This window comes from Lutjanus erythropterus, chromosome 14 (assembly GCF_056507025.1).
Source record: "Lutjanus erythropterus isolate fLutEry1 chromosome 14, fLutEry1.hap2, whole genome shotgun sequence".
Taxonomy (NCBI): Eukaryota; Metazoa; Chordata; class Actinopteri; order Lutjaniformes; family Lutjanidae; genus Lutjanus; species Lutjanus erythropterus.
In genome coordinates this window covers 15138428-15162429 of record NC_139330.1, presented here as the reverse complement: position 1 = coordinate 15162429, position 24002 = coordinate 15138428, and the positions used below count along the sequence as shown (strand labels likewise).

Genomic DNA, 24002 nt, shown 5'->3' with positions numbered 1-24002 from the left:
CCAGGGAAAACAGAAAGGTTGACAGGTATGAAATAAGCCAAATTTCCATTTAGATTTGTCTCAAGATGAAGTAATTGAAACAAAACTTTTCTTTAAAAAGTATGTGGTAAAATAGGATAAATAAACTAGAATGAGCAAGCATTCAGGTCCTGGTTTTGGTGCTTTTGGTATATTTCTGTAGACAGTACTACAAACACATTTTGGTCTCCACTTAAAAGACTAGTTGTATATTGTGGGAAACAGGTAAATGTAGAGACCGAGCCAGCAGTGGTTAGCTTAACTTAGCATAAACAGCTTGCCTGGCTCTGTCCAAATGTGACAAAATCCACCAAACATAACATGTAAAGCTCACAAATTAAAAAAACAGAAAACGGTACCACCAGAATAAAAATGACAGTTTTCCAGGGGGTTTTGGTTGACAGATTGGTTAACTTTGGACACAGGCAGGCCAGCTGTTTCTCTGTCTTTATGCTAAGCTACAGACATGAGAGTGGTATCATTTAACTCTCGACAAGAAAGCAAAGAAGTGTGTGACTCAAACTTAACCCAGCCCCAGCATGTACACGTGCATACCCTCATGCACTGTTCCAGTGAGACTTGTGCTTAAACGCATTATATTGTCTCCTTTTGCCCCTTTGACACAGATATACTGCCTCTCCTCCCTCTGAATAAAAAAAAAACACTGACAGTGGTTTTTGGGACTGTTCTGCTCTTAAACCACAAGAGGACCACACATTAACAGAGAACTGCTCTATTGCTATTATAAGAATGAATAGTGTCTGACCATTCGCTGTCCTCAGAGGACGGGGGACCCAGTTGGATCTGGCTCCCGGAGAGCTGCTGGCTCTAGGTGATTCACGGTTTAGCTATGCCTTCCCTCTCTTGGCCGAGGCTATTCTGACTCAACTGGTGACAGACCGCAACATCTGCTCTGTACTGTAGGTGCTAGATTCCTCTTGCTACTGGAAGCCTGCAACTGTTGAGAGGGTTACATATTTGTTTTATAGACTTTTTCTAACTTTTTATTGACTTTACAAACTACCCCTATTGCTGTACACTCACTCACTCAAAGTATTTCTGCATTGCCCTTGAATTAAGCTATCTCCACTGAACTCTGTTATGAGAACACAGTGACGCTATAACTGTTGGAGGAGGGCATCATCAGGCATCATATCATCGGTAATAAAAGGTCCTCAGAGTGATCTGTCGTAGAGCAGCCCGGCCTGACTCCGTACAGGATCATTTATTAGAGCACGGCTTCCCCGCATTGCAGGTGTGATGCTCTTCATGCCTCTCTTCGATTTTCTATTGCAGCACACATTTGCCACTTGATGTAAAGAACGGGGGATGAGATGTACTGTAATAGTTGAGTGAGGGATTAGATTTGTATGACTGCAACATAAGAGATTTGGCTGCTCACCAAGAAGAGAGAGATGACTGAGGGGGACAGGGCTGCTGTAGCTTGAAGGGCTTGGAGCAAAGCCTGCAGGGAATCTGCTCGCTAACTGTCTGTCTCAGGATGTTGTTTTTAAATTTCTGTCTAAGGTCAAGGGAGAGAAACTTGAACAATAGCACATATATATATAGTATGTTTATCCAACATCTCTGCTTTCAAATGTACAGTGAAGAGTTTGGACAAACATAGAGTATGCCATTATGTTGATTTTACTGCTGTTTGTGTAAATTGTAAGGCTCTGGTATGGAAGTGGTCGTGACTTGATAGATCTTGGTCTGCCTGTCCTGGGTATGACCCGGTGTTTTGCTGTAGCCTCAGGAGCTAAACTGGTCTGAACCACGATGATGTGTTTGTTTCCAAATCTGTACCTGTTTTCTGTCTCCACAGATGCATATTTGTTCTCTTTCAACATGTGTTTTTGACTTCAAAGTGGCTCTAGGTGTACACATCATAGCCGCTGCCAGTGATAAACTCAAGTTATTTTACAGTATTTGGATTCTAAAAGCAGGATGAAACTCTAGCCTTGTTATTGTATTGGGATGTTTATATATAACTGGAAGTTATAAACAGAAGAATACTTGAAATTCAGGTAATGCTATTTCAGCCTTGACTTAGGTGTAATTGTAAGGGTTGCACTGAAATTTCCACTGTAATTACGATTACAAAATGTGAGCAGATTTCACTGAGGAACAACTGGGTTTGAGAGTTCAGTTTTTATGTCTCCAAGCTGGTGACAGCTGTGACCAGAAGCATAATGTTTTCAGGTTATTGAGCTCACAACAAGGTGGGAGGATTATCCAGAGTAACTGCATCATGAAATTTTTGGTGTAAGTGTCCACTTCGATTCAAGAATGAACCGAGTAGATTTTGGGGGATCAAAGGTCAAGGTCTCTGTGATCTAAAGTCTGTCTATCCCGTTCTCATGAATATCTGGGCATAATTTCTTTGGCACAAACGACCACTTGGACTCAAGGATGAAGTCACTCTGACCTCACAAGACACTTTTTTTTTCCACAACTCATAATTCAGATGCTAATTATGGCCAAATTTCACACAAATGTCTAATAGGATAAAATGGTGAAATTATGACATTTTATATTCAAAAGGTCAACTTCACAGTGACTTCATAATGTTCTGCGAAAACATTGCAAATCTCTATCAGTTCTCTGCACTCTGTAAAAATAGTTCACTTGAAATTATTCACTAGACTGTCCCCTTTTGTTACCTTTATTGCCTTCACTACATACTGGACATTATATGAGTCTGGAAAATCATGCATGTAAACTGAAACTTGTCTGGTTGGTGGAGGCATACAACTGCGAGGCAGTAATTCTAGTCATGTAACATATTCCACTCTAACAGTTGCCAGAAAAGCTTAGGATTGTATTGCATGGTTTGACCAAATTTAGCCAGTGACACGCCTCCTGTATCTCCACCTTGCTTCAAGTCTCTCGGTCCATTCTTAGAAATCCCGGGCCATGCCATGTCTCTTGCCTCCCTGTGTCTCTTGGATGAGACTCTGAAGATGCTGTAATTACAGGTTGGTCAGGACCAAGGCTCTCCGGGGTTTCTGCTGAGAGTGAAAAAACACCCCCAATTATAGCTGTGTGTGTGAAAGAGAGTAAGACGGAGTTGGCGAAGGAGGAGGAAGAGAGTATCAGGAGGGAGAGGAGATGGAGAGAACGCACAAGAGCAGCAGTCAGACGAGCCAGATTTTCGCTTGCTCGTGTGAAATATGTCCAATTACAGCTGCAGTTTTGCAGCGCGGCCCGCTGTGTCAGCAGCTGTCTGTCTTCCTCTGTCACCGTAGTGATTTGGACTTAACCAGTATTTTATGTTTAATTATGTTTCAGACTAAAATTTTTTTACGATGAGGGTATCATTTCCAGGCTTTTGGGTGACATTTTGTGTGACCGAGTCTGGTTTTCCTGTCTGATGTCTATGTGATCTTCTTGACTGACCTTCTCTCTAATTTATTTTTCCATCTTTTAATTTCTGTATGCATGCCAGCAGCTGTTGTTTTTGGCCCAGAACAGACTGTGGAAGCCGACTTTAGAAACTGAGTTGAGAGATAGTGATTTTTATCTGCTCACTCTCGTCAGCATGGAAATATTAAGCTGCTACTTGACTTGCAAGATCATTTTTGTTGATCCTCAAAGTATGGCAAAATGACATCTTGTAGAATTTTTAATGTTGGCCTCACTATGTGTGACAAATAATATCTTGGCTAAGATCTTGGGCTTCTTTTTCATTTTTCTTTAGCTGAACAATAGGTCCACTGTAAGGATATGGTTTTAAAGCCCCTTAATGCCTCCTAATGAGTAAAAAAAACAACGTCTCTAATATTAAACCAAGGTTTAATGGTATTTTCGCACACTTAGCGCCTCTAGTAGAGGCAAATTCCGCAAATTTAAGATTTATATTTGCAGTATATCTTTCATAAAGCATTTAAAATATCTAAATTATTTTACCGATAAGATGAAAAAAAATGAGAGCCTTTGAATTCTGCCTAAATGCACTTATTTTGTCTGATTTATGAACTAGGCTAAACAAAACACTGCTCTAGTATACTGTATGAAAGGGTTAACATTGCCAGTTTTCAGAGGCAGATTAAAATAAAAATTATACTAAAACTTAGGTTTGCTTCAAGAAGATACTGCACGCTATTCAAACAACGTCTCCTTGTGGCAAAACAGCTCAGAATATGCCACTGGTGGCACAGCAATGCCAATTTTTAAAATATGACTTCCACCCAGTGAGCAAATGAAGCCAGTGAGCAGCCAGTGTGAGGGTGATGAAACCCAAACAGTGGTGTAATGCTTGTCTTTTAACAGGCGGGTGGGACTCCCTATCATTAGCCTCTGTTCTCTTGGCTCCACAAGTGCTAGATACACTGTTAGTCTAAGCAAGGGTGATGAATGCTATGGAGGTGGCAAACAAACCAGTACTGAGGCTGTCTGTTGCATTAGCACTCAGATTTTAGGGAAATCTCATACTGTATATGTATATATTAGTTATACCTTCATAACTAAAAGAAAGAATTGTTAATTATTTAATTTTATATATTATAAAAGTGACATTTCCTTGAATGAAGTTTGGCATTAGCAAACAGTGCTGTAATTCACTCAAATGAAAGACCTAAAGGGATCATTTATAGCCTGTGTAGTAGTCCTGCTGGCTTCTGAAGAGGGAAAATGGTTAGCTGATTGGTCTGTGGTGAGGTCACAGTTACAGACATGTTTGCCTCATGGGAAAATGCGTGTGTATGTGTGTGTATGTGTATGTGTATGCTCCTCACTGTCTATCCCTGATGGCATGTTACTGAAGAGCCACATGGTAGACGCATTTAAGATATTTTACAAGTGTAATTCAAGACACTGTAAAGAACAAGTGTTAAATTCTATACAGTGTGTCGCAATTTACAGCAGCTCTCATGACCTCGTCACATACGGCTTTATTTAGAGCCATGCACGTGATTTAAAATTATGGGATTTTTCTGCCTCATCGAGTCAAATGTTGGATATACATGAAGGTCTGAAAGGTAGCATGCACGAATGTTTAAGCTATTGAGATTTTATTTACAGACATTCATAATTTAAGCACTTTATTTAGCTCCTCAGAGCTGCATTTGGCTTTCAAATGGGCCTGATAAACAACCTAAAGTGCATTTGAAAAGTGTTATTTAAAAATAGCATCTGCAATTTGCTCAACGCCTCTATTTGCTACATGATTGCTGAAATGAAACTTGTTTTCCTGACCAAATACTAATATTTTTGATGAGATGTCTCTTCTGGCTCATTGACTGCTTACAGCATCAGGAAACAAGTTGTTATGTGATTTTGGAAAGTGTTCAGTCAGCAGTCCATGACTTTACACGGCCTTCTCCATAACATCATGCCAATGACAATGCCTCTCTTCATTCCAACATCCTCAGTTTGTTTTGAAAAGGTTTTTTTTTCTACTTTACCTTTACGGGAATGTCTAGAGTTCATGTCAGAAATTCAAATATTGACTTGCCTGTGCTTTCTTTTATGCAAATATCCTTAGACATGTTTGTTTATTTAAAGGGGAATTCCACTGAAATCAGCACTAGTGTATTTTTAATGTAGTTTTTTTTCTAATGTGTCAGTAGCCACAAAAAATGAAAAGCATTTCAGCCTCCCACGCTTGTGATACCATGCTGATGTGGGCTACAGCTGCACAGAGATTTTGATCAATAAACAGCCTAGGCTACATATTGAGTGGATGGACATGTTGAAGTGCAAGACAGTGAACCCTGAAGTGCTCCTTATAGTCAGGACACGTTGCACTGTGGAGGCCATCAAGATATAATGCAGGGCAAAATTTTGAAGAATGTTGGATAAATGTGCTACATAAATGCCACCATTTATAATGTATATAACATAGCACTGGGTGGTATGGCGTACAAATCATATCTTGATGTTTTTAGGCTATGGTATGAGGTACAATGTATTTGTATCATATGCAAAGTTTGTCTAAAATAACACTGTAAATTCTCAAATAGTGATGATCACACAGAATATGATGCTATTGCTGACTGAACTACCTGAAAGTGTATAACACTGGGCTGGACGATGTGGACGAAATCAAATATCACAATGTTTTTGACCAAATACCTCTGTCCATACTGAGACATATTGTAGGTGCTTTCACAAAATCAGTCATTACTAATGTGGATATTATGATTAAGTGGGTAAAGGCAAATAACAGAACAACTAGAAGAACCTGGCAAGTTCAGAAAATTACTGTAATGCAGCCTTCAAAACCAGGAAAAGACAACACTTCACAACACTTGACTTCATATAGTCTCATATCATAATATTGATATAATATCAATGTATTGTCAGCCCTAATATAACAGTGTTAATCCAAATGTATTATTAATTGCACATTTTTTGCCCATCGACCACCATATATAGCACCAGCAGAATTTCTGTGATTTCCCAATGTTGGCAGATAATGAGCTCTTTAAAATACGAGTAGCAGGTATTTCTGGCACAACTTCAGTTGCTTCTAAGGTGCATGGAGATTGGAAAAAATCTGAAGAGGTCAAAACCTCTGGAACATCTGTCAGGCTGTAGCGTGTGTAAAGTGTTTTGGTGTAATTGATGTGAATGCCGGTGATGGTGCATGCACTTTGCAGTGGTTTGAGGATGTCCTGGCATGGTCTCTGTGTGGCATGTCTGCTTTGCGTGTCTGCCAAGAGAACAGAAGGCTTTCCTCTCCACTGCTCTCCCGAGTAAGCCAGCCTACTTGCTGTGTAAATCTTTATTTGGTTCTGGCATTTCTCGGACGTGCAGCCCAGCGTAATGCCAGAGCTTTTGTTTGTACATCGTGCTTGGTCAAACCCTGTTTTCCCAGAAATGTTGTACATCATTGATGTTGAATGTCATGATTTTTTTTGGATGGCATGTGGCTTTGGAGGTTAACAGCATAGTTCAAAATATATTGTGCTTTTTTAAAATCCTTTTATAGTTCTTACATCCTGTAGCTATGTACAAACATTGCAACAAGCAATGTTCAAGTCTCATATTCAATGTTTGTCAAAGGCAAGTACATTTTATTTAATGTAAAGGTGGGTAAAATTTACCCGGCAGCACCCTTACACCTCCTTCCATATACTTATCCTTATGTTGGCAACAGAAACTGCTGCTGAACATATAACATACACTGACCACTCTAAACATAAACACAGTAAATAGCAAGCAGCCCACATTCCCGATGGAAATACGCTACTGAAAACAAGAAAGGGAGACGGAAAGTGAAGCGTCTGAAAGAGAACAAGACCGGTGCATTCTTCCTTCAACTATACCAGTCATCACCGTCAATATACCTATCTTTACGCGAACCGCAAAGCCGCATGTGCAAGTCATTCTGCTTTTATATACAGAAGTTCTATTTGGAGCTTGTATGATTCATTTTTTCGATAAAGTCAGCGTCTGCTGAGCTGTAACTATTTTAAGTCATCACAAAGTACCCCTGTCAGAGGACTTTTCTTCATGTGTTTGTGCCGCTACTTGCTGTGGCAGAAGTCCCTCCTGTGTGGCCAGGTTACATATAAAACAAACAGCAGATGCTTCAGTATATCCAACAGTCACTGCCTCTTTGCATGAGAAACTGGTCACCCACGTCACCTCACAGGACGAAATGTGTCCTGTTGGTAACCTCAACAAATATACAGATCTGATAGAACTAACATCCATTTCTGCTCTTTGGTTCTTTTACAGGAAAATATGGGATACCAAGGTTGCGGATCCTTCAACAAGGTAATAAGAAGACAACTGTTCCTGTTTATCCATGTTCACTGAGAGGCTGCTGAGCCTGGTCCTGTTGCTGTAAACATAAATTCTCCACCGGCAGGTCCAGTCAGACTCACGTCATAATAAGGCCTCTATCTAGACAGATAACTGAGATAACAGCAGCAAGTGGGCTAGCAACAGCCAAAGAGTTATAATAGAGAGTATAATGACCAGCATTTAGTGGTTACTCTGCCCCCTATGTGTTTGGAGGTACCTTTGACAGATAACCATATTTTACGTTGCTCCTCTAAAACTTGTTTTCTCAATCATTCATACTATGAGTGATGGTGTCTGACATGAACACGACATGGTCTGTTTTCACATGAGAAATTTGAGTTTAAGTAAGAGATTATATAAGAGTTTTTGCCCTTTATTTTCTTGCTGATTTGGAGTGGGTGGAGCTGTTGGAAAACAACAATGTTCCATATTTCCATGCACCAATCAGAGTTGGGCAACACTTAAGTCAAACTGGGATGAAAGTTGTGGGCTTGTTTGCTTATGTTGCCAGCACAGGCAATTAAATCTGATCAAGCCAAACCCACACAGTACTGATGAAGCAGATTAGAGTTTAAACTCTTAATAAACAAAACTAAGGATGTTTTTGTTAACTTTGATTGTCGCTATTATTGTTAAAAATAGAAAAAGAAAAAGTTTTCAGGAGTCTTTCAGAGTATATTACCAAAAACTTTCTCTTGTTTCTAGATTAAGCCTCATGGCAAAGAAGAAGGGATTCTGGGTAGAGAAAGTTCACTGTCGGGGCACTGAGAACACCCTGTCAGAGTGCCTTGCTCAGCTGTCGATCCCCCGTAGTCCCACCCCTTGTAAAAACGGAAGACATGCAGTGGTCAAGTGTGTACCAGGACCTCAGTTTGCCCGCATCTCCTCAGGAAGACCACAGGCACCTTATCCAGTTGTGGTAAGATTAACAGTCAGGCATACACAAACACAATCATGTAGTGTGTTTATGAACGGCATGTAAACTGAAGTACATTATCTTTGCTACAGCCTGTGCGTCTGAAGGCCGGTCCCAGGCTGGGCGAAGGCCGCGTGGAGGTGCTCCGAGATGGAAAATGGGGGACCATCGTGGATCACATGTGGGAAAGAACTGCAGCCAGTGTGGTGTGCAGAGAACTGGGCTTCGGTACTGCCAAGGATGCCCTGCATGGAGCCTTTATGGGTCAAGGTGAGAGACAAGAGATAATCTACTTGTTTTGAGTCTGCAATTTGGATGTTTGAATGTGTTTATCATGCGTCATGGTATTCCAAAGAAGACAGGGAGACAATTCCAGAGTTTTGCTTATCTTTCGCTTATCTTAGACGCCGCACCCGTCTGCCCTGACTGATCAGATAGTGTATGGGCTTGTGTGTTTGTCTGCCTGTCTGTGTATGTTACCTTATGAAGCTGGAAAGGTGTTGATTGCAGTATCTCCAGCTGTGATTACATGAGTCCTGTGCCAGGGCCACAGCTGCTCAAATACCACACACACACACACACACACACACACACACACACACACACACACAAAATGTGGCATTTGGTAACTAAATCCACAGACATAATCTTGCTAACTTCAAGCAACCTTTTCATTCACTGATGGCTGTGGTCTTTCTCCTTCGATTTTAAATTTCCAGCTTTGGTGATGCACAGATTCTGTCAGCATCCAGCTGCGGCAGTGGTGTCCCCACCCTTACGAAATGTGAGAACGGTTCCCCCATCCCTCAGGCTAGGGTGTAGTCTCTAATCATGCTGATCGAGATGAAATGTGGGATGACAGCCTGCTGGTTTAGTTGATCAAAGGATATTTCTGTATGTGTTGGATTAGTCCCTGTTTCTCTTTAACCTCCTAAATTGGGTTTTCTGTAGATGAGGTCATTTATGCTACCTTTCTTTTTGATGAGTCTAACAGAACTAAAATATGGTTGTCATCTGGTTTCTATCAGCACCTTTCGTCTTTGGGTCAATGTTCAGGTTCATCATGGTTCCAGCAGTCTGAGGAAGAGGTGTTTAATTGTCAGGAGGGGCCAGAAAGTTTCAATTTTCTACCTAAAATAGGGCTTTCTTGATCTAACCACAAAATTGCATTTGTGTATGTGCAAGGAACCAGTTGCTACCATGTATATATTGTATGGTTGTGTGTGTGTGTGTAATAAAATCAGTCTCAGAATTGTAACATTTACAGTAAGATGTGGCTTTGGTTTGACATTATGGCGGGTTTACCCTCTACTTTTACCTTCCATAAGTGCTGTCTAACTCTTAGAAATGCAGGTTTTCTATACCATGTTTCCTGAGTTGGTGATTCATTCACTCACATACTTTGGGCGCTATTCTCGTGGCGACCCAATGACCCGTGCAGACAGTGGTATTTTCCTAACCTTGAAATTGGCTTTGCCCATCTGTGTGGCATTTTGGTGCCCAGCGCAGTGGACACAGTGAACAGGTGGGAGGAGAAGCTCAAACAGATGGGGAGGTTCATTGAAATGCAGCAGCACAAAGTGAGTTGTTGGTATTTTGGTGAACATGTGTCTTAGATGTTGTACTGAGAATATAAATCTAAGAACAACATTTGTTTCTGGCTCTCTGTCTGTCTCTGCTGCCACAATTGTAATTCTGGTGACAAAAGCAAACTCAATACATGGAGCAAATGCACAGAAATAAGGCAATGATGCTTAAAATGCAAATAATGGTTTGATCATGGCCACCCCACATCTGCCTCAAACCCCCCCACACAGTAAATCTCAGCATAACCCCTAGAAATGAGCCATGAATTTGGCAAATGCAGTGGCATCAAACACAGGTTTGGCTGGAGGTAACATCACTGCAGCTAGTGTCAGTTAAGAGCACGTAGAGACAAAGTTCAATTCATTTGCCAAACATGCTCTTTATGTTTTTGAAAAACTGCAAAAAAGACACCACTGTCCAAACTCATGAAATGCTTTATATCGCTCTTCTTAGAGCCCCATGAGCACGACTTCAACATATAATGAAACACAAAGCTTGACAGGCCCGCAGCATCCTAGTTACAGATGATGTTCTCAGGAGGAGCTTAGCAAAGGGTCATTTGATCCATTTAAATTGGTTTCAGAAGTGCCACACCAGAGTACAGTGCCATTACGCATGGCGTCCATTGTGTTTACTTCAATTAAATTACATGCAAATGTCATCAGGCTACACCAGAATAACCACACACACTCCTACACACATCAGACTGGTTGACTATAACTCGATATTTTATCGATTTATGCAAGCGATATCAGATTGCTGGAGCTCACTAATTCTGTGTCTCATCTCCTCCTTTCCAGCTTCTCAAAAAATACAGCTGTTCATGTTTTATTTTTAAAATGTATTATGAAGCAAATGCTGCTGTGTCACGTTTCTTTTTAAGTTATTATGGAGTCATTTAAAATATAAAATACACTACAATTATGACTGTATAAATGGTTTTGTATTTATGTTATCATATAAACAACTTCACCAAACTATTTTTATTATTTGCCTCTATCATCATTGTACTAACTAGCTGTTTAAGAAAAAAAAAAACTCACCATCTGTTTCTGGCTGCAGATTTGTGGTCTGTGTGTTCACATCGTGTCGCTCTGCACCATCCAGACAACAATATGATTTCATGGAGAAGCATGTTTTCTTTTGTTGAGCTATTGTTGTAGTGCGTGACTGTGAGCGGCACAGCTGAGCAGCAAAGACACCAATGATGTGTCTGGCTGCAAAAAACCCACAGTCTATGCCCAAGAAGTTCCGCTTTGTGTTTCTCATTGCATTTGCATGATCAAAATAGGGCTCATAAGCACACTCATAAACAATCACATATGTACACACTCTCTTTTCTCTTTTCACACACACCTGTGCAAGCACTCACACAGTACGGTATTCTCCCATCTGGTCTGTCTGCGTTTTACACTTTTACACATGAACACTGCCATTGCTGGATGATTGGACTTCAAAGTCCTCTCACAGCTTCCTTTCTATAACATGCAGCCAGTTAGACATTCTACTGTGACATATAATTTTCCATGTGCTTGCAGGCCACATAAACACAGGCCTATATGTCGTTGGAAAGGCCAAAATTAGACTCTTTGATAGAACAAACCCTCAAAGGCGTCCTGAGAGGGTAAATTATTTAAAATACAGTTTTGGACAAATGTCTAAGTTGTGCATACAGTTAATACCTCTTTAAAGTCATATATCTCAAAGGGCATCGACATTTTGAGATAGATGGTAACACACTCTTCACACTACAGTGCCTTACATTCAGGTACACTTGCATTGTGTCAGCACATGAGAAAAAAATCCTGATTCCTATCAAATCTTTCTGCGAGCAGTCTATAGCAATAGGACCCCACAGGAGAGCGAATTATTTATGATGATCAAATGTGATAATGGGATAAGGGATTGTGGTTGACTGCCTGGTGGGCTGTTGAGGGTGGAAGACAGGTCTCACTCATGAGATTTGTTAAAACATTTGCACATATGGACTTACTTGCAGTTTGGGCGTGCAGACACACACTCACATGCAAAAGCGCAGAGTATCAATCACTGGGATAAAATGAGGTGTGAATTCATGACTTGTTAGCCAGCTTTGAAATCCTGTTGACAAAGGACAGATGACTTTGATGCTGGTTGGCTTCTACCATCTAAAAGTCCACAGGCAGACAGATCTATTTACAAACTAACATGATTTTAGCACTTGGCTAAGAAACGGATCTGTCTGATGACAGAAAGTGTTTGTTTGAGGCCTAGAAAAAGAGGTTCCATGGAAAGAAAAACACTACACACACTATATTAATGTGCCTAAAACGGAGTGTAATTTCAGAGAGGAAAGGAGCAGGGTTTCCCTTGTAACCACTAACCAACTATTTGTGCTATTCTCAACAAGAATGTGACCGATGTTGCCTTATTTTCATGCCCTGAAGTCAATTTTTCTAATCTGTCCAAATGATCAGTGACGTCTGCCAATTCTAATTATGGTAATCAAGCTCAACCTTTTTCTTGTAAATTCTGAATTAAAGCCACCACATTTATATTACTAGCTCAGTGCCTCTTCAGAATGGGCCGATTGCTCGGCTTCCAGTATTGCTGCTTGCAGCGTTCTTGAGCCACTCATTGAAACAACTTAGCACTCTGCACTCTGCTTCTGTGGAGCCAAAGGACTCGTAAAGCACCGCTCTGCCACTTCTTTTTTTTTTCCAAGTGAGGAAATAGAATATTCGCAGTCACTTAAGTCATCATCACTAAAGTGTGTGGCCCTGATCATACAGAGCACACAAAGTCTTTTTTAGCTGTTTTCTATATTGATGAGAAATGTTTGATGCATGATCAACCCATCAGAATTTTTATGTTTCACTGATGAAATGGTGTGCCTGGGGTTGTAACTGTGGTCTGTGCATCACTGTGCACGTGTATGCATGCACGTATCAGTGTGCTCCAGTACTTTAACAAACAGGGCTACACCTCTGCTGGAGTCCCTCTAAAAGTTACATCGCTGATGCTAGAAATTTGAGTTTATTGAAACAAAGTGGCTGAATGCTGATGCCTAGGGCACAATTGGGGATGTGAGATAATCAATTTGCTGTAATTTGATTTGAAAGTTTCGTGGCTGATGCTTGAAATATTGGAATTTAGCTGAACAAAATGGAAAACTTCCATGACTCTGCTACAATCTAAGATCTCTCTTGTCACTCTTTCTTCATCTCTTCTTGAATGTACAAGTGAAAGAGTGTGAACTGTACCCGGCATGCCGCTCTGTGGTTAATAGGGGTCCCCTCTCAACACTACACATGTGTACTTCTGATGGTAGTAACACACTACTGATATGTGTGTCCTGCAGATCTCAAGAGCTTGTGCTCAACTGCACTTCCTTGAGTCCTCAGCAATGGAAATTGAGTTCAGGGAAATGAAACTGAAAAAAAAATATTCTTAGCACTGTGCAGGCTCCATCTGCCAACCCTCTAACTGCCTTCGTCATTACATTATCATCACCATCAGTGATTTAAATTACAGGGAGACAATGCTTCTCTTTCCTTTTTTGACCAACATTGTTATTTTACAGTGTAATTTTGGCTGTGAAGTACATACGTATACATATAGTGTACTGCATGTACATAAGGGAGTAATACACCCTGATTGCCCGTATGTGCGCATGTTAAGTGTGTGTGGCCAGTTTTTTGGAATTTATTTTGGGTTTTCGTGGATTACCCCAACTAAGGTTTAACTACAGCATGTTCATTTTGAGGATCCCTCAAGTTGGCCCCGTGTTTCTCTCGATAACTTAAACAGTGGGAGTTTGGATCTAGTTTGTGGCCTGTACTATGCAGATAGAGGCGGAAGTGGTTTAAATGTGTCTTTTTCATATGTGTGAACCCACACTTGGTGACCAGTATGGAGGCAGGCCTACAATCTACCAAAACCAACACAGAGACAGATGGGGTTGGCTGCAATCTGGTCCCTACCATTTTGGTCATCTTCCTTTTTGCCCTTCTTTCTTGGTTTTTCTCTCTTTCCCCCAGTTTATGTGGCTTTGGTTGTGTTTATTTCAATGCAACCTCATTTCCAAGTTTGCAGTTTGTGTCATTTGTTTTAAGAAAACACAGAAGCCATAGATTTTCGTGTGTTTTCATATGCTGCCATTGCTTTGGCTGCAGCTGTTTACTGTGACAAAATGTTGAGCTTTCCACCATCTTCCATGTTGTTTAGAGATTATCTGGTTTTAAACTACAAACGAGTACTAGTGAAAGTCTTTTACTTTGTTGGCACAGATTTGGCCTTGTTTTCTCACCCAGGGTGGTGGACTACACACAATGCTTATGTCGTGCCGAAAGCAACATAATGGTGGTAATGAGGTGTGACAGATCCCCAAAGTAGATGTTGGTGGTTCTGCTGCTTGGCTTGCAGGACCATTTTGTTTATGACAGATAGGAACTTTTATTGTTGCTTTGATGATAAAGTAGAGAAAGAACATTTGAAAAGAAATACAGGTCATTGTGTGTGCTCTTTTGCGTGATAAAGTCTGCTGATCTCATTGTGTTGATGGTGGGTGGCCTCAAACACTGCAACAGAAGTATTGTCCAGTATGCTCTTTTGGTTTCTGTATTTCCCTGCCTTATTTTTGTCAGTGTAGTGTTTAAATCTACATTTCCTCCTCCGTCTTCAGGTACAGGACCTATCCACATGAACAGCGTCCAGTGTATGGGGTCTGAGCGCTCCATCCTAGACTGCTACTTCCAGGAAGTCCAACCGTGGACGTTCAAACACAGCCAGGATGCTTCAGTACGCTGTAACGTCCCTAAGACTGGCATAGAAAACACGGTATGAAAACTAAAACTAACACAAGACACTTGTTCACTTTTACTGATAGCGAATCACCCGTTTAACCCCTTTAATCAAATGGATTTCCAGGTGCGGCTTGCTGGTGGTAGAGTACCATCAGAAGGCCGTGTGGAGGTGCTGATGGAGGTTGGGGGTCGTAAGCGTTGGGGAACTGTCTGCAGTGAGAACTGGGGCATCAATGAGGCCATGGTGGTATGCAGACAGCTCGGCCTAGGCTTCGCCGCCAGCGCTCATCAGGTAACAATCCCCCTGACCAACACAACGATCCATAACTGACAAGGTGGCAGCAGGGACGTCATTTTGATCTCTGATTGTTGCACCAAAAAAAGATACATCATACACCCAGCAACTTTTCAGATCATCAGTGTCAAAATTAAGGGCATAATGTCCTGAATGAACAAACAATGTAGCACTCCCATCTGTAAACCAATTAATGTATTTGTTTATAGAATACTCAGAGGCATCATTCCTCCAAGATATGTCAAAATCCCATCAGCAGTGTCTTGAGTTATTGATGAAAGAACAAACAAAAGATGTTTGAACAAATGAACACGTACAGGCCAATCCATAGTCACAGCCCTTGTATTCACTGTGGTGGACAATGAGCTATGATACTGATGTCCTGTGACCCCACCCCCTTGTCCTCCCCTTGACAGGAGACCTGGTACTGGTCCGGTGACCCAAATGCAGCTGAGGTGATTCTCAGTGGAACTCACTGTGTGGGCACAGAGCTCTCAATTCAGCAGTGTCGCCGCAACAACCATGTGCATTGTCCTCGAGGAGGTGGAAATAGGGCCGCGGGTGTCAGCTGTTCAGACAGTAAGTCGAGCCCTCTTCCTGGAGCTCTTCCTTTTCTTCTCTGCTTCTAAATCTGTTGGAATCAAATAATTGGGCAGCAACTAATGTATATGTTCATCATCGACTAATTTGTTGATAATTTTCCCAATTAACTGATTAGTTGTTTCATCCAGAAAAAGGCAAAAATGCAAAAATTCTGGCCCAGAATAAAAATTTCAAAGGGGGACACCGCAATTGCAGTGTTGTTATTGAAGCAAGTATTTCAACTTAACATGTTTCCTTGATCTCTGATGACATATCATGGTCATTTATGATTTATTACAGTAAATATATTTCAGATTTCTCCTTTAATATTTATCAATTAATCAACTGCTGGTTGTAGCCCTAAATCCTGTTTTAACCTCTCACGTCTGACCTTTAGCGGCACCTGACCTTGTACTGGATGCCCAGCTGGTCCAGGAGACAGCCTACCTGGAAGACCGACCTCTCCACCTGCTGACCTGTGCCAACGAGGAGAACTGTCTGTCCTCATCTGCTGCCCGGATGAACTGGCCTTATGGCCACCGGCGCCTGCTGCGCTTCTCGTCCCGCATCATGAACCTGGGTCGGTCCGATTTCAGACCCAAAGCAACAAGAGAGAGCTGGACATGGCATCAGTGTCACAGGTAGAGTTCATGGAGGTGTTACATTGCTTAGGTGTGTAGGCTTGTTGCAATGGAAAGAACTGTTTAAATACTTACTATATGTGGGATGTGGTTGCCCTTGTGGTCATTTTAAGTGTTTCTTGGGAAAACTGTGGTTCATGCTGTCAAAAATATTCCGAAAAAACACCTGTTCCTCATACAAAATTGCTTGTACGTGCATTAATGACATCGCTTCCCCCACATTGAGCAATTTGAGTTATATTTAATTTAATTGCGTTCAATTGCTACCAGGAAAGAAAACATGCTAAAGTGTGATCTCTGTGCCAGCGCACATATAGCTTGATGAGGGCTGTGAGGGCAGCATGCAACTTAGGAATTAAACATAAGAGCCTTTGTTTGTCAGTGAACCTCAGCAGTATTTTGTCCATTTGCTGTAAATAGATGAAATATTGTCCTCGGGTCTACTCTTAACACATTCCACTCTACCTCGCAGTTTGCTCCACTCTGTAAGTTAAATTCTTGTCAGATGACGAGAGTACTTTCAGGTCTGTCGTCATGAGGGAAGAAGGAGCAGTTTGAAGGCCACAGTGTTGGTTGTGTGAGATGTGTCCCTGTGAGTTATGGGTGGCCTGAAACAGTGTTGTCATCTCTCCAGATTCATTAGCCGCCCTGCAGCACGTGTCGGTGGAAATGACGGTTGAAATTATCCAGTTAGCACAGGTCGGGTGTAATTCAAAGGACAGGGTAGCCCAGGCACGGTCAGGTCTGCCTCAGTTTGTTACAACAACACATCAGAGTTATGGGTGTGTGTTTCAAAGCCCTCCATTCACTCAGAGTGAGTAAACAGCCCTAAAACAAGCTTCTGTGAGAGGTGTTACGGTGACACCCATGCTCATATTCAAGCAGTGAGGTCATTAGGCTGCAGGCCATAGGGAGCCAGTGTTCGGTTAGTGTAAATGCACACACTCATAGACATACACACACACTCTCTCACCTGGACTTTCCCCTCTGTCATCTCAGGCACTATCACAGCATCGAGGTGTTCACGCATTACGACCTGCTGACTCTGAATGGCACGAGGATTGCAGAGGGACACAAGGCCAGTTTCTGTCTGGAGGATACGTACTGCCCTGATGGTAATGTTCACCGCTGTTCATGAGCCCCAGTGAAATACTCTCTCCCATTAATGACAGGAAAATAATAACAGTATTCCAGCTACAGCTATTTAGACTGTTACTTTGTGGTTAATGTATTAGATCACTGCTGTTGTTTTGTTTGTTCACTCTCCATTTATTTGTTATATCATGGATGAAATAGCTCATGAAGAGGCAGTGTTCATATGTAGTCTAACGCAATTCATGAAGCTAAAGGCTCTTAAAATAACAGGGAGTGCTAAGCATTAAATGAGCTTTGATGCTGTGATTGATAACGTTGTTGGTGTGTGTGTGTTTGTGTGTATGTGTGTTAGGACTCCAGAAGCGGTTCTCCTGTTATAACATGGGTGATCAGGGTATCTCTGTGGGCTGTTGGGATACATATCGCCACGATATTGACTGTCAGTGGATTGACGTGACAGATATACGGCCAGGAGACTACATCTTCCAGGTCAGAAAACATTTCTTACATCTCCTGTTTTGCTGTTTGGGCACATGTAAATGAGAAGATCTATGCCACTCCTTATGGTAAAAATTAAGCTACTGCCAGCAGCCAGTTAGCTTAGCAAAAATACAAACAAGTTCTAAGCTCGGTACAGTAACAACACAGTTAAAATGCCAAACTAAACTAAACTTATTAATATATTGTTCAGTTTCAAGTTCAAATTTGTCCTGCCTGCATTGAAAAAGCCATTCTTTAAGGTCGTCAGGCACCATTCAGGCATCTGTACCATTTTAATAGTATTGTTAAAGCACCGGCTTCAGAAAAAACCTGAACGATACCCAACCTCATTGGTTAGCTGTTCACTTCCCGGTAATGACAAGACTCCAGCTTCACCCAGCTAAGAAAAAGTCCAGCACTTAATTTACAATCAGATTTTTCTGTCTTTGTGCCAAGCTAAGCTTCCTGGCTACTAGTTATAGCTTTATATTCAATGTACAGGTATGAAAGTGGTATCAATCTTCCCATCTAACTTCCAGCACAGAATCCCATAATGTTGAACTATTCCTTTAATGTCAGAGATCTAGTTAATGAGAAAAAGGTTCGCATTCTCTTAAGGTGGACTTTGTCATGATTCATTGGGGTTTCTGTCTATTTCAGTAAAACCTCTCGACCTACCTCATCACCTCAACCATTCTTCTGTCTGTCATTACTTTAAACCAGGGTCAATCAGTCGAGTCATTGTGGCTAGTACACTAAAACACATCAAGGATTCCATCTCCCATTATCCTCCATTTCCAGTTCAGACTACTGATCCCAGTATGGTATGCAGCAGTCCTGGGATCTCATGCTGCCAATTACCTCCCAACTGTGGAAGAAGTTTGATAATTACTGCTGTTACACAGTTTGCCTGAGAGGTCACACTCAATCTTTGTAATTACACTTCTCTACACTCTATTGAAGATGAATTTACTCATAATAGAGGTGACATAAACATATATGTGCAGACTGGGTGTATTTTAAGCATGTTGAGCGGGGTGTAATTATAAAGTAGTACATTGCTACAGAACAATGTGGAGGCAGAAAGGAGGAACGAATGACAGACTCGGACAAAAAAGGAGAATTGAAAGAAGGTGAAAATGTCAGGGTCATTTGAGGAGACCTGCACCGAGGGGGCATAGCCAAATTTAACTGAAAGGAAGAAGAGAGAAAAAAGGACAAAACACAAAGTAAGCAAAGCAAGGAGCTAGTTATTCACCAAGGCTGCAGAATTGGAAAAATACAAACATCTTTTACAGCAGCTCTCCTTCTCTTTGCTGTGTTGTTTCATTTATCTAGTAAAGTGCAGATGATGCCCGACTTTTCTGATCCTGGGCTTTACAGAAAGGTTCAGCAGGCCTTCCCTTGAACCACCCACTGCTAATGAAACACACCAATTACCCAAATTAACTATTGCCTCCCTTTAGTCAAACAGCAGCTAGTGCCCCCTTCCATTAGGAACGGCTAATTTGCCACCAAGGAATTCCTCCTGCCCTGTTTTTATTTTTATTGCCACTTTCTCACTGAGCAACACATTCTGCCACTGAACCAGCCCTCTGCAAAAGCCTCATACAATCTGGTCCAACACTGTAATTTACCTTGAAAAATTAAGAGAGGAGTTTTTGTGCATTCACTAAGTTTTTTAAAGTTTATTTTAGTGTAGTTTGCCTTCTTTCCCCCTGTAGCTGTTTGTAACATGTACTTAAAGTGGGTGTAGCAGTTTACAGAGCAGCTATTAGAGTAAATGGCTTCTAAGCATTATCACCAGGCCAGATTAAGAGAATGGTTGTATCAGCAGTTATAGAGCTGCTCTGCAAATGACAGACTATTAGTACAGCATATGGCAGCGCTGAAAATAAGACTGATTTCATATAAACATGCCTATGCAAAATAACTGTTGCAACATACTTTCAGGCTATTATTGCATACCTTTGTTGGTATGAGAAGCAGAGCAGATTTCTCCTCTGCAGGAGCTGGGGGCTACAATGCGGTATAACCACATTCCATCAACTTCAGCTGTAAAGTGGCATAACCTCTTATGCAGCTAGTTACCATGTTTTGTGTGGGCAGGAGTGTCTTTGTTACATGTTTTCATGCAGGTTATAAAGCATTTTACGATGGGCTTTCCTTAAAGATCCACCAGTATAATTTCGTGCACGTTAAAAGCAAGCCGTGACTGAACGTTATTCAGTGCATATGCTCGACTGCAGACTGCCAAGTGAGCATCAGTCCAGTATTAAGTCCATGAGAACATAGCGTATAGTGTATTTATCTTTCTAAATAGGAATACTGTATGGAAAAGCAATCCAGCTTTTTATAGATGAGAAAGAGATTGACTATAAAAAACAATACCAGCCACGAGTGCTGTTTAATAACAAGCCCTCTCACAATTTTACATCCAACTGCTCTTTATTGAAATGGCTTTCTCAGTGTGTAGAGAGAGGAGTCTTACTCCTTGTTTGACTGTGCACTTGGCCAGTCAGTGTTTCTGTTTCCTAAAAAATGTTAGTCACAATGATGAAGTATGCAAGCCATCAGGTCAGAGACTTCTTCTGTTGTGATGTTGAATCTGTGCTTATTGTCAGCAGAGAGTGAGTATGATTGTGTCTTTTTGCAGGTGGAAGTCAACCCCTCAATGGACATGGCAGAGTCAGACTTTATGAACAATGTCATGAGATGTCGGTGCAAATACGACGGCCACAGAGTTTACATGTATGGATGTCATGCAGGTGAGGACAGAAAACCCTCTTTTCCTTCTCACTTCATCTGTTTCCATATCATGAAAATGGGACATAACATTTGGTGGAATTTGATTTGAACATTAAAAATTGGATGTGTCATAGCCCAACCAACATATATTGCTGTTGCTAGCTAGCCGACTAATGAACACTTAGCCCTGTGCCGAAGATTAATTGGTTGGTGGACATCATGATATTTTTGAAATTGGTTGGTTCAAGCCTACATAAGCACAGTCATATTTTGTTTTACGAAATAGCCAAATAGCTGCCATGTGACTGTTCTCACCTGGGTGCAAATAGACGCTCCATTTTTCATTTCACCTCAACTTCAATTTCTCTCCTTCTCCATCAACTTTCTCTTTTGTTCCTGGTAGGTGATGCATACAGTGCCGAGATTGAAGACCTGTTTGAGCACCAGAGGCAAATCACCAACAACTTTGTGTAGCCCATCCAAGGGCCCAGTGCGCAGGCCTTCCAGTGGGGCCCAGAGACTACTCAGGGTGGGCTGAGGTCGATGGCCCCAGGCCCTTGGGACCTTAGGACCCACAACAACAGAGAACACACAGAGTGGCGCCTGTTCATCTACTTGGCAGATGTGGATAAAATATTCATAAGCACGTCATATCACAGCAGCGACTGCTGCTGAGACTCCATCGACAACAAGAGTGGAACAGGGGCCAGACAGCTCAACTCATTTTTTTACTCTAGTTAAGTAAGAAGATATTGATTCAAACTATACTGATTTTTGTGAATGTGGCTGACTAGTAACTTAAGTTAGTTATTCAAAACGTATACGCATGCAAGACCTTAATGTCGCTATAACTAATCTGTCACAAAGACAAACAAGAAGCCGGTGCTGCTGGGAAATCTTATTCCCAAGATAGATGATGCAAAAATCTGAGAAAAAAAATATATATATGAGTTTGTGTAATTTATGTTGCAAAAAGGCTGATTTAATGCAAATGTAGCAAAACATACCCTAATTGGCTCTGTTGGCAATCAGTTCTTTACTTATTGAATCATTTGCAACTGTTGCGCTTTTACATTACTTCAATATTGGTGCTCTTTAACAAGACTGTATGTTGTTATAATAACCTCACTACGATTCAGGTGAACAGTGTTGTACAGTGCATTTTGGGTAGTTTCCATTTGCAGTTTATTAGGTGTTTTATTATTGCTTTGGTTTTTAACAAAATCATTGTTATATCAAAGTGTAGTCATGCTACGAAGTTTTGCTTCCCATCTAGAGTAGATAAAGAGAATTCAAATGGTTTTTATGAAACAAAGCACTTTATCTTTTAAACATCAGTATTCTAGTTTTGCCCCTATATTATTCTTCAAAATTAGCTTCCAAATTGCCTTTTTAGGGTGTTTATCTAAAAATACTCTATTGTGTTTTACATTTCAGAACGTGAAATATAAGGTTTGTGTTTAATTTTCATATACTATGTACTATTTATGCTGTAACTTTATTTATTCATGGACTTCACACATACACAGCTTGCTCAGTAAAGAGTTTGTTAGCTAGCATTTGATTAATAATATTTTTTCTGAATTCTGAATATTTGTTTTGTTTTGTTTTTTTGACATAACTGGGGAGAAAAAGTTATTTCATACAGTAGTTACAGGACATAGTATAAGAACGACCCCATGAAGCAAATGAATAATTGCTGATTTATTTTATTTGAGTTATTAAAACAACTGTAACTGTACAGTTTTTCTCTTCCAGCCTCTCTGATGGGAGGGAGAACCGGCCTGACAAAACCACAGTATTGTGGTAGGCAGGCAGGCTGGGTTTTGAGAGCATATAAAAAGCCTTTTAATTACGTCTGTTTGGGTTAGACTTAAGGTTACGGTTAAGGTTAGGGCTATAGCATGTGCTTTATAAAGAAACACTATGGAATTGTTACTTACGGAATCAGGGAAGGGGTGAGAATATGGATTTCCCTCTTTACACAAGAAAGATTCTGAGTTTATGAGAGATTTAGCGAAGGAGACTGCTTGAAAGAAAGAACAAGAAAGTAAGACAGAAAGACAGAGGGGGGATTAAGTTTGGAGAAAGACTTATGCAGACATACAGCTTTTACTACCAGATCTGCCTTTTTGTAGGCAGCCATACAGAGACCACAAGCTGGCATTTTCAGCTCCCCAACGAGAACAACATGTTTGTCTGGGAGAGAAAATAAACTCCTCAATTCATGCTTTAACACAGTAAACAGTGGCCTTATTTGTACCTCAGCTGGGCCCACCAAAATATACTGTATCTTTGCTAACTTTAAGCTTCTCACTAAAAAAAATGATGCAGGATTTTCTTTACAACATGGGACTTGAGTTAATCATGTTGTTCTACCCCATTAATGTGTTTGATGTGTTTAGCTTATTGTCTGAGTGGTTAAACGTGTTTAACTGATGGTTTTCTAATGGACAGTTTCCAGGACACGTCGTGGAAAGGACACGTCGCTCATTAAGACAGCTGTAGACTTCATTAACTTCTTTAGCATTTTGTCGTCCTCCTCACCAGGCCTCCATGATTTTAAATCCACAAAGAAGGCTCACAAACAATTTGACAGAGTCAGCCCTATCAGAGTCCTGCACGGGTCCACCTGAGATCCAGAAACAAACCCTTACCCGCCGTTCTCTCTAAGTCATATCTGCACCCGCTCCTAAACGTGAATATAAGCTCCACGACCTGAGCTGCACCTGTAATTAAGCATACATAGACAGTTACTCACTTGTCACTCACTTGTGTTCTCAGCTGGCACAGTGCATGGTTTCCTGCACGCAGCTATCACAGAAGATAATACTTTTCGAAGCTTTTTACAAGCAGCAAAGTTAAAAAAAAATCCCCCCAAAATTCCAACTTGGCCTCAGACAATGTATTATTAACAATTTGGTATACCTCCAGTGGCTAGTTTTGCCCCTGTGTCATACATTTTAGCCAGCAGAAAGCCTGAATTGATGTCAGATAGTGGCATCCCTTTATTTGGCAAGATGTGGGGTCAAAGGTTGTATCACAGGCTTTCACCATAAAATCCTGCAGGCTGATTAGGTTCATTCAATTATTTCATTTCT

The 24002-nt window shown here is 41.0% G+C and overlaps 1 protein-coding gene across 1 annotated transcript in view; it reads left to right on the top strand.

Annotated features, from left to right (window-relative positions):
- The window catches only part of loxl4 (lysyl oxidase-like 4), a 28168-nt gene extending 5652 nt beyond the window's left edge, over positions 1-22516 (top strand). The window contains exons 5-15 of the mRNA XM_084736173.1: positions 7705-7743; positions 8479-8692; positions 8782-8959; positions 14940-15094; positions 15185-15352; positions 15772-15934; positions 16335-16578; positions 17578-17693; positions 18026-18162; positions 20810-20921; positions 21305-22516. Of these exons, the coding sequence (XP_084592299.1) occupies positions 7705-7743; positions 8479-8692; positions 8782-8959; positions 14940-15094; positions 15185-15352; positions 15772-15934; positions 16335-16578; positions 17578-17693; positions 18026-18162; positions 20810-20921; positions 21305-21375 (1597 nt within the window). The 3' untranslated portion in view covers positions 21376-22516. The remainder of the gene's footprint in view (positions 1-7704; positions 7744-8478; positions 8693-8781; positions 8960-14939; positions 15095-15184; positions 15353-15771; positions 15935-16334; positions 16579-17577; positions 17694-18025; positions 18163-20809; positions 20922-21304) is intronic.
- Positions 22517-24002: the final 1486 nt, after the last annotated feature.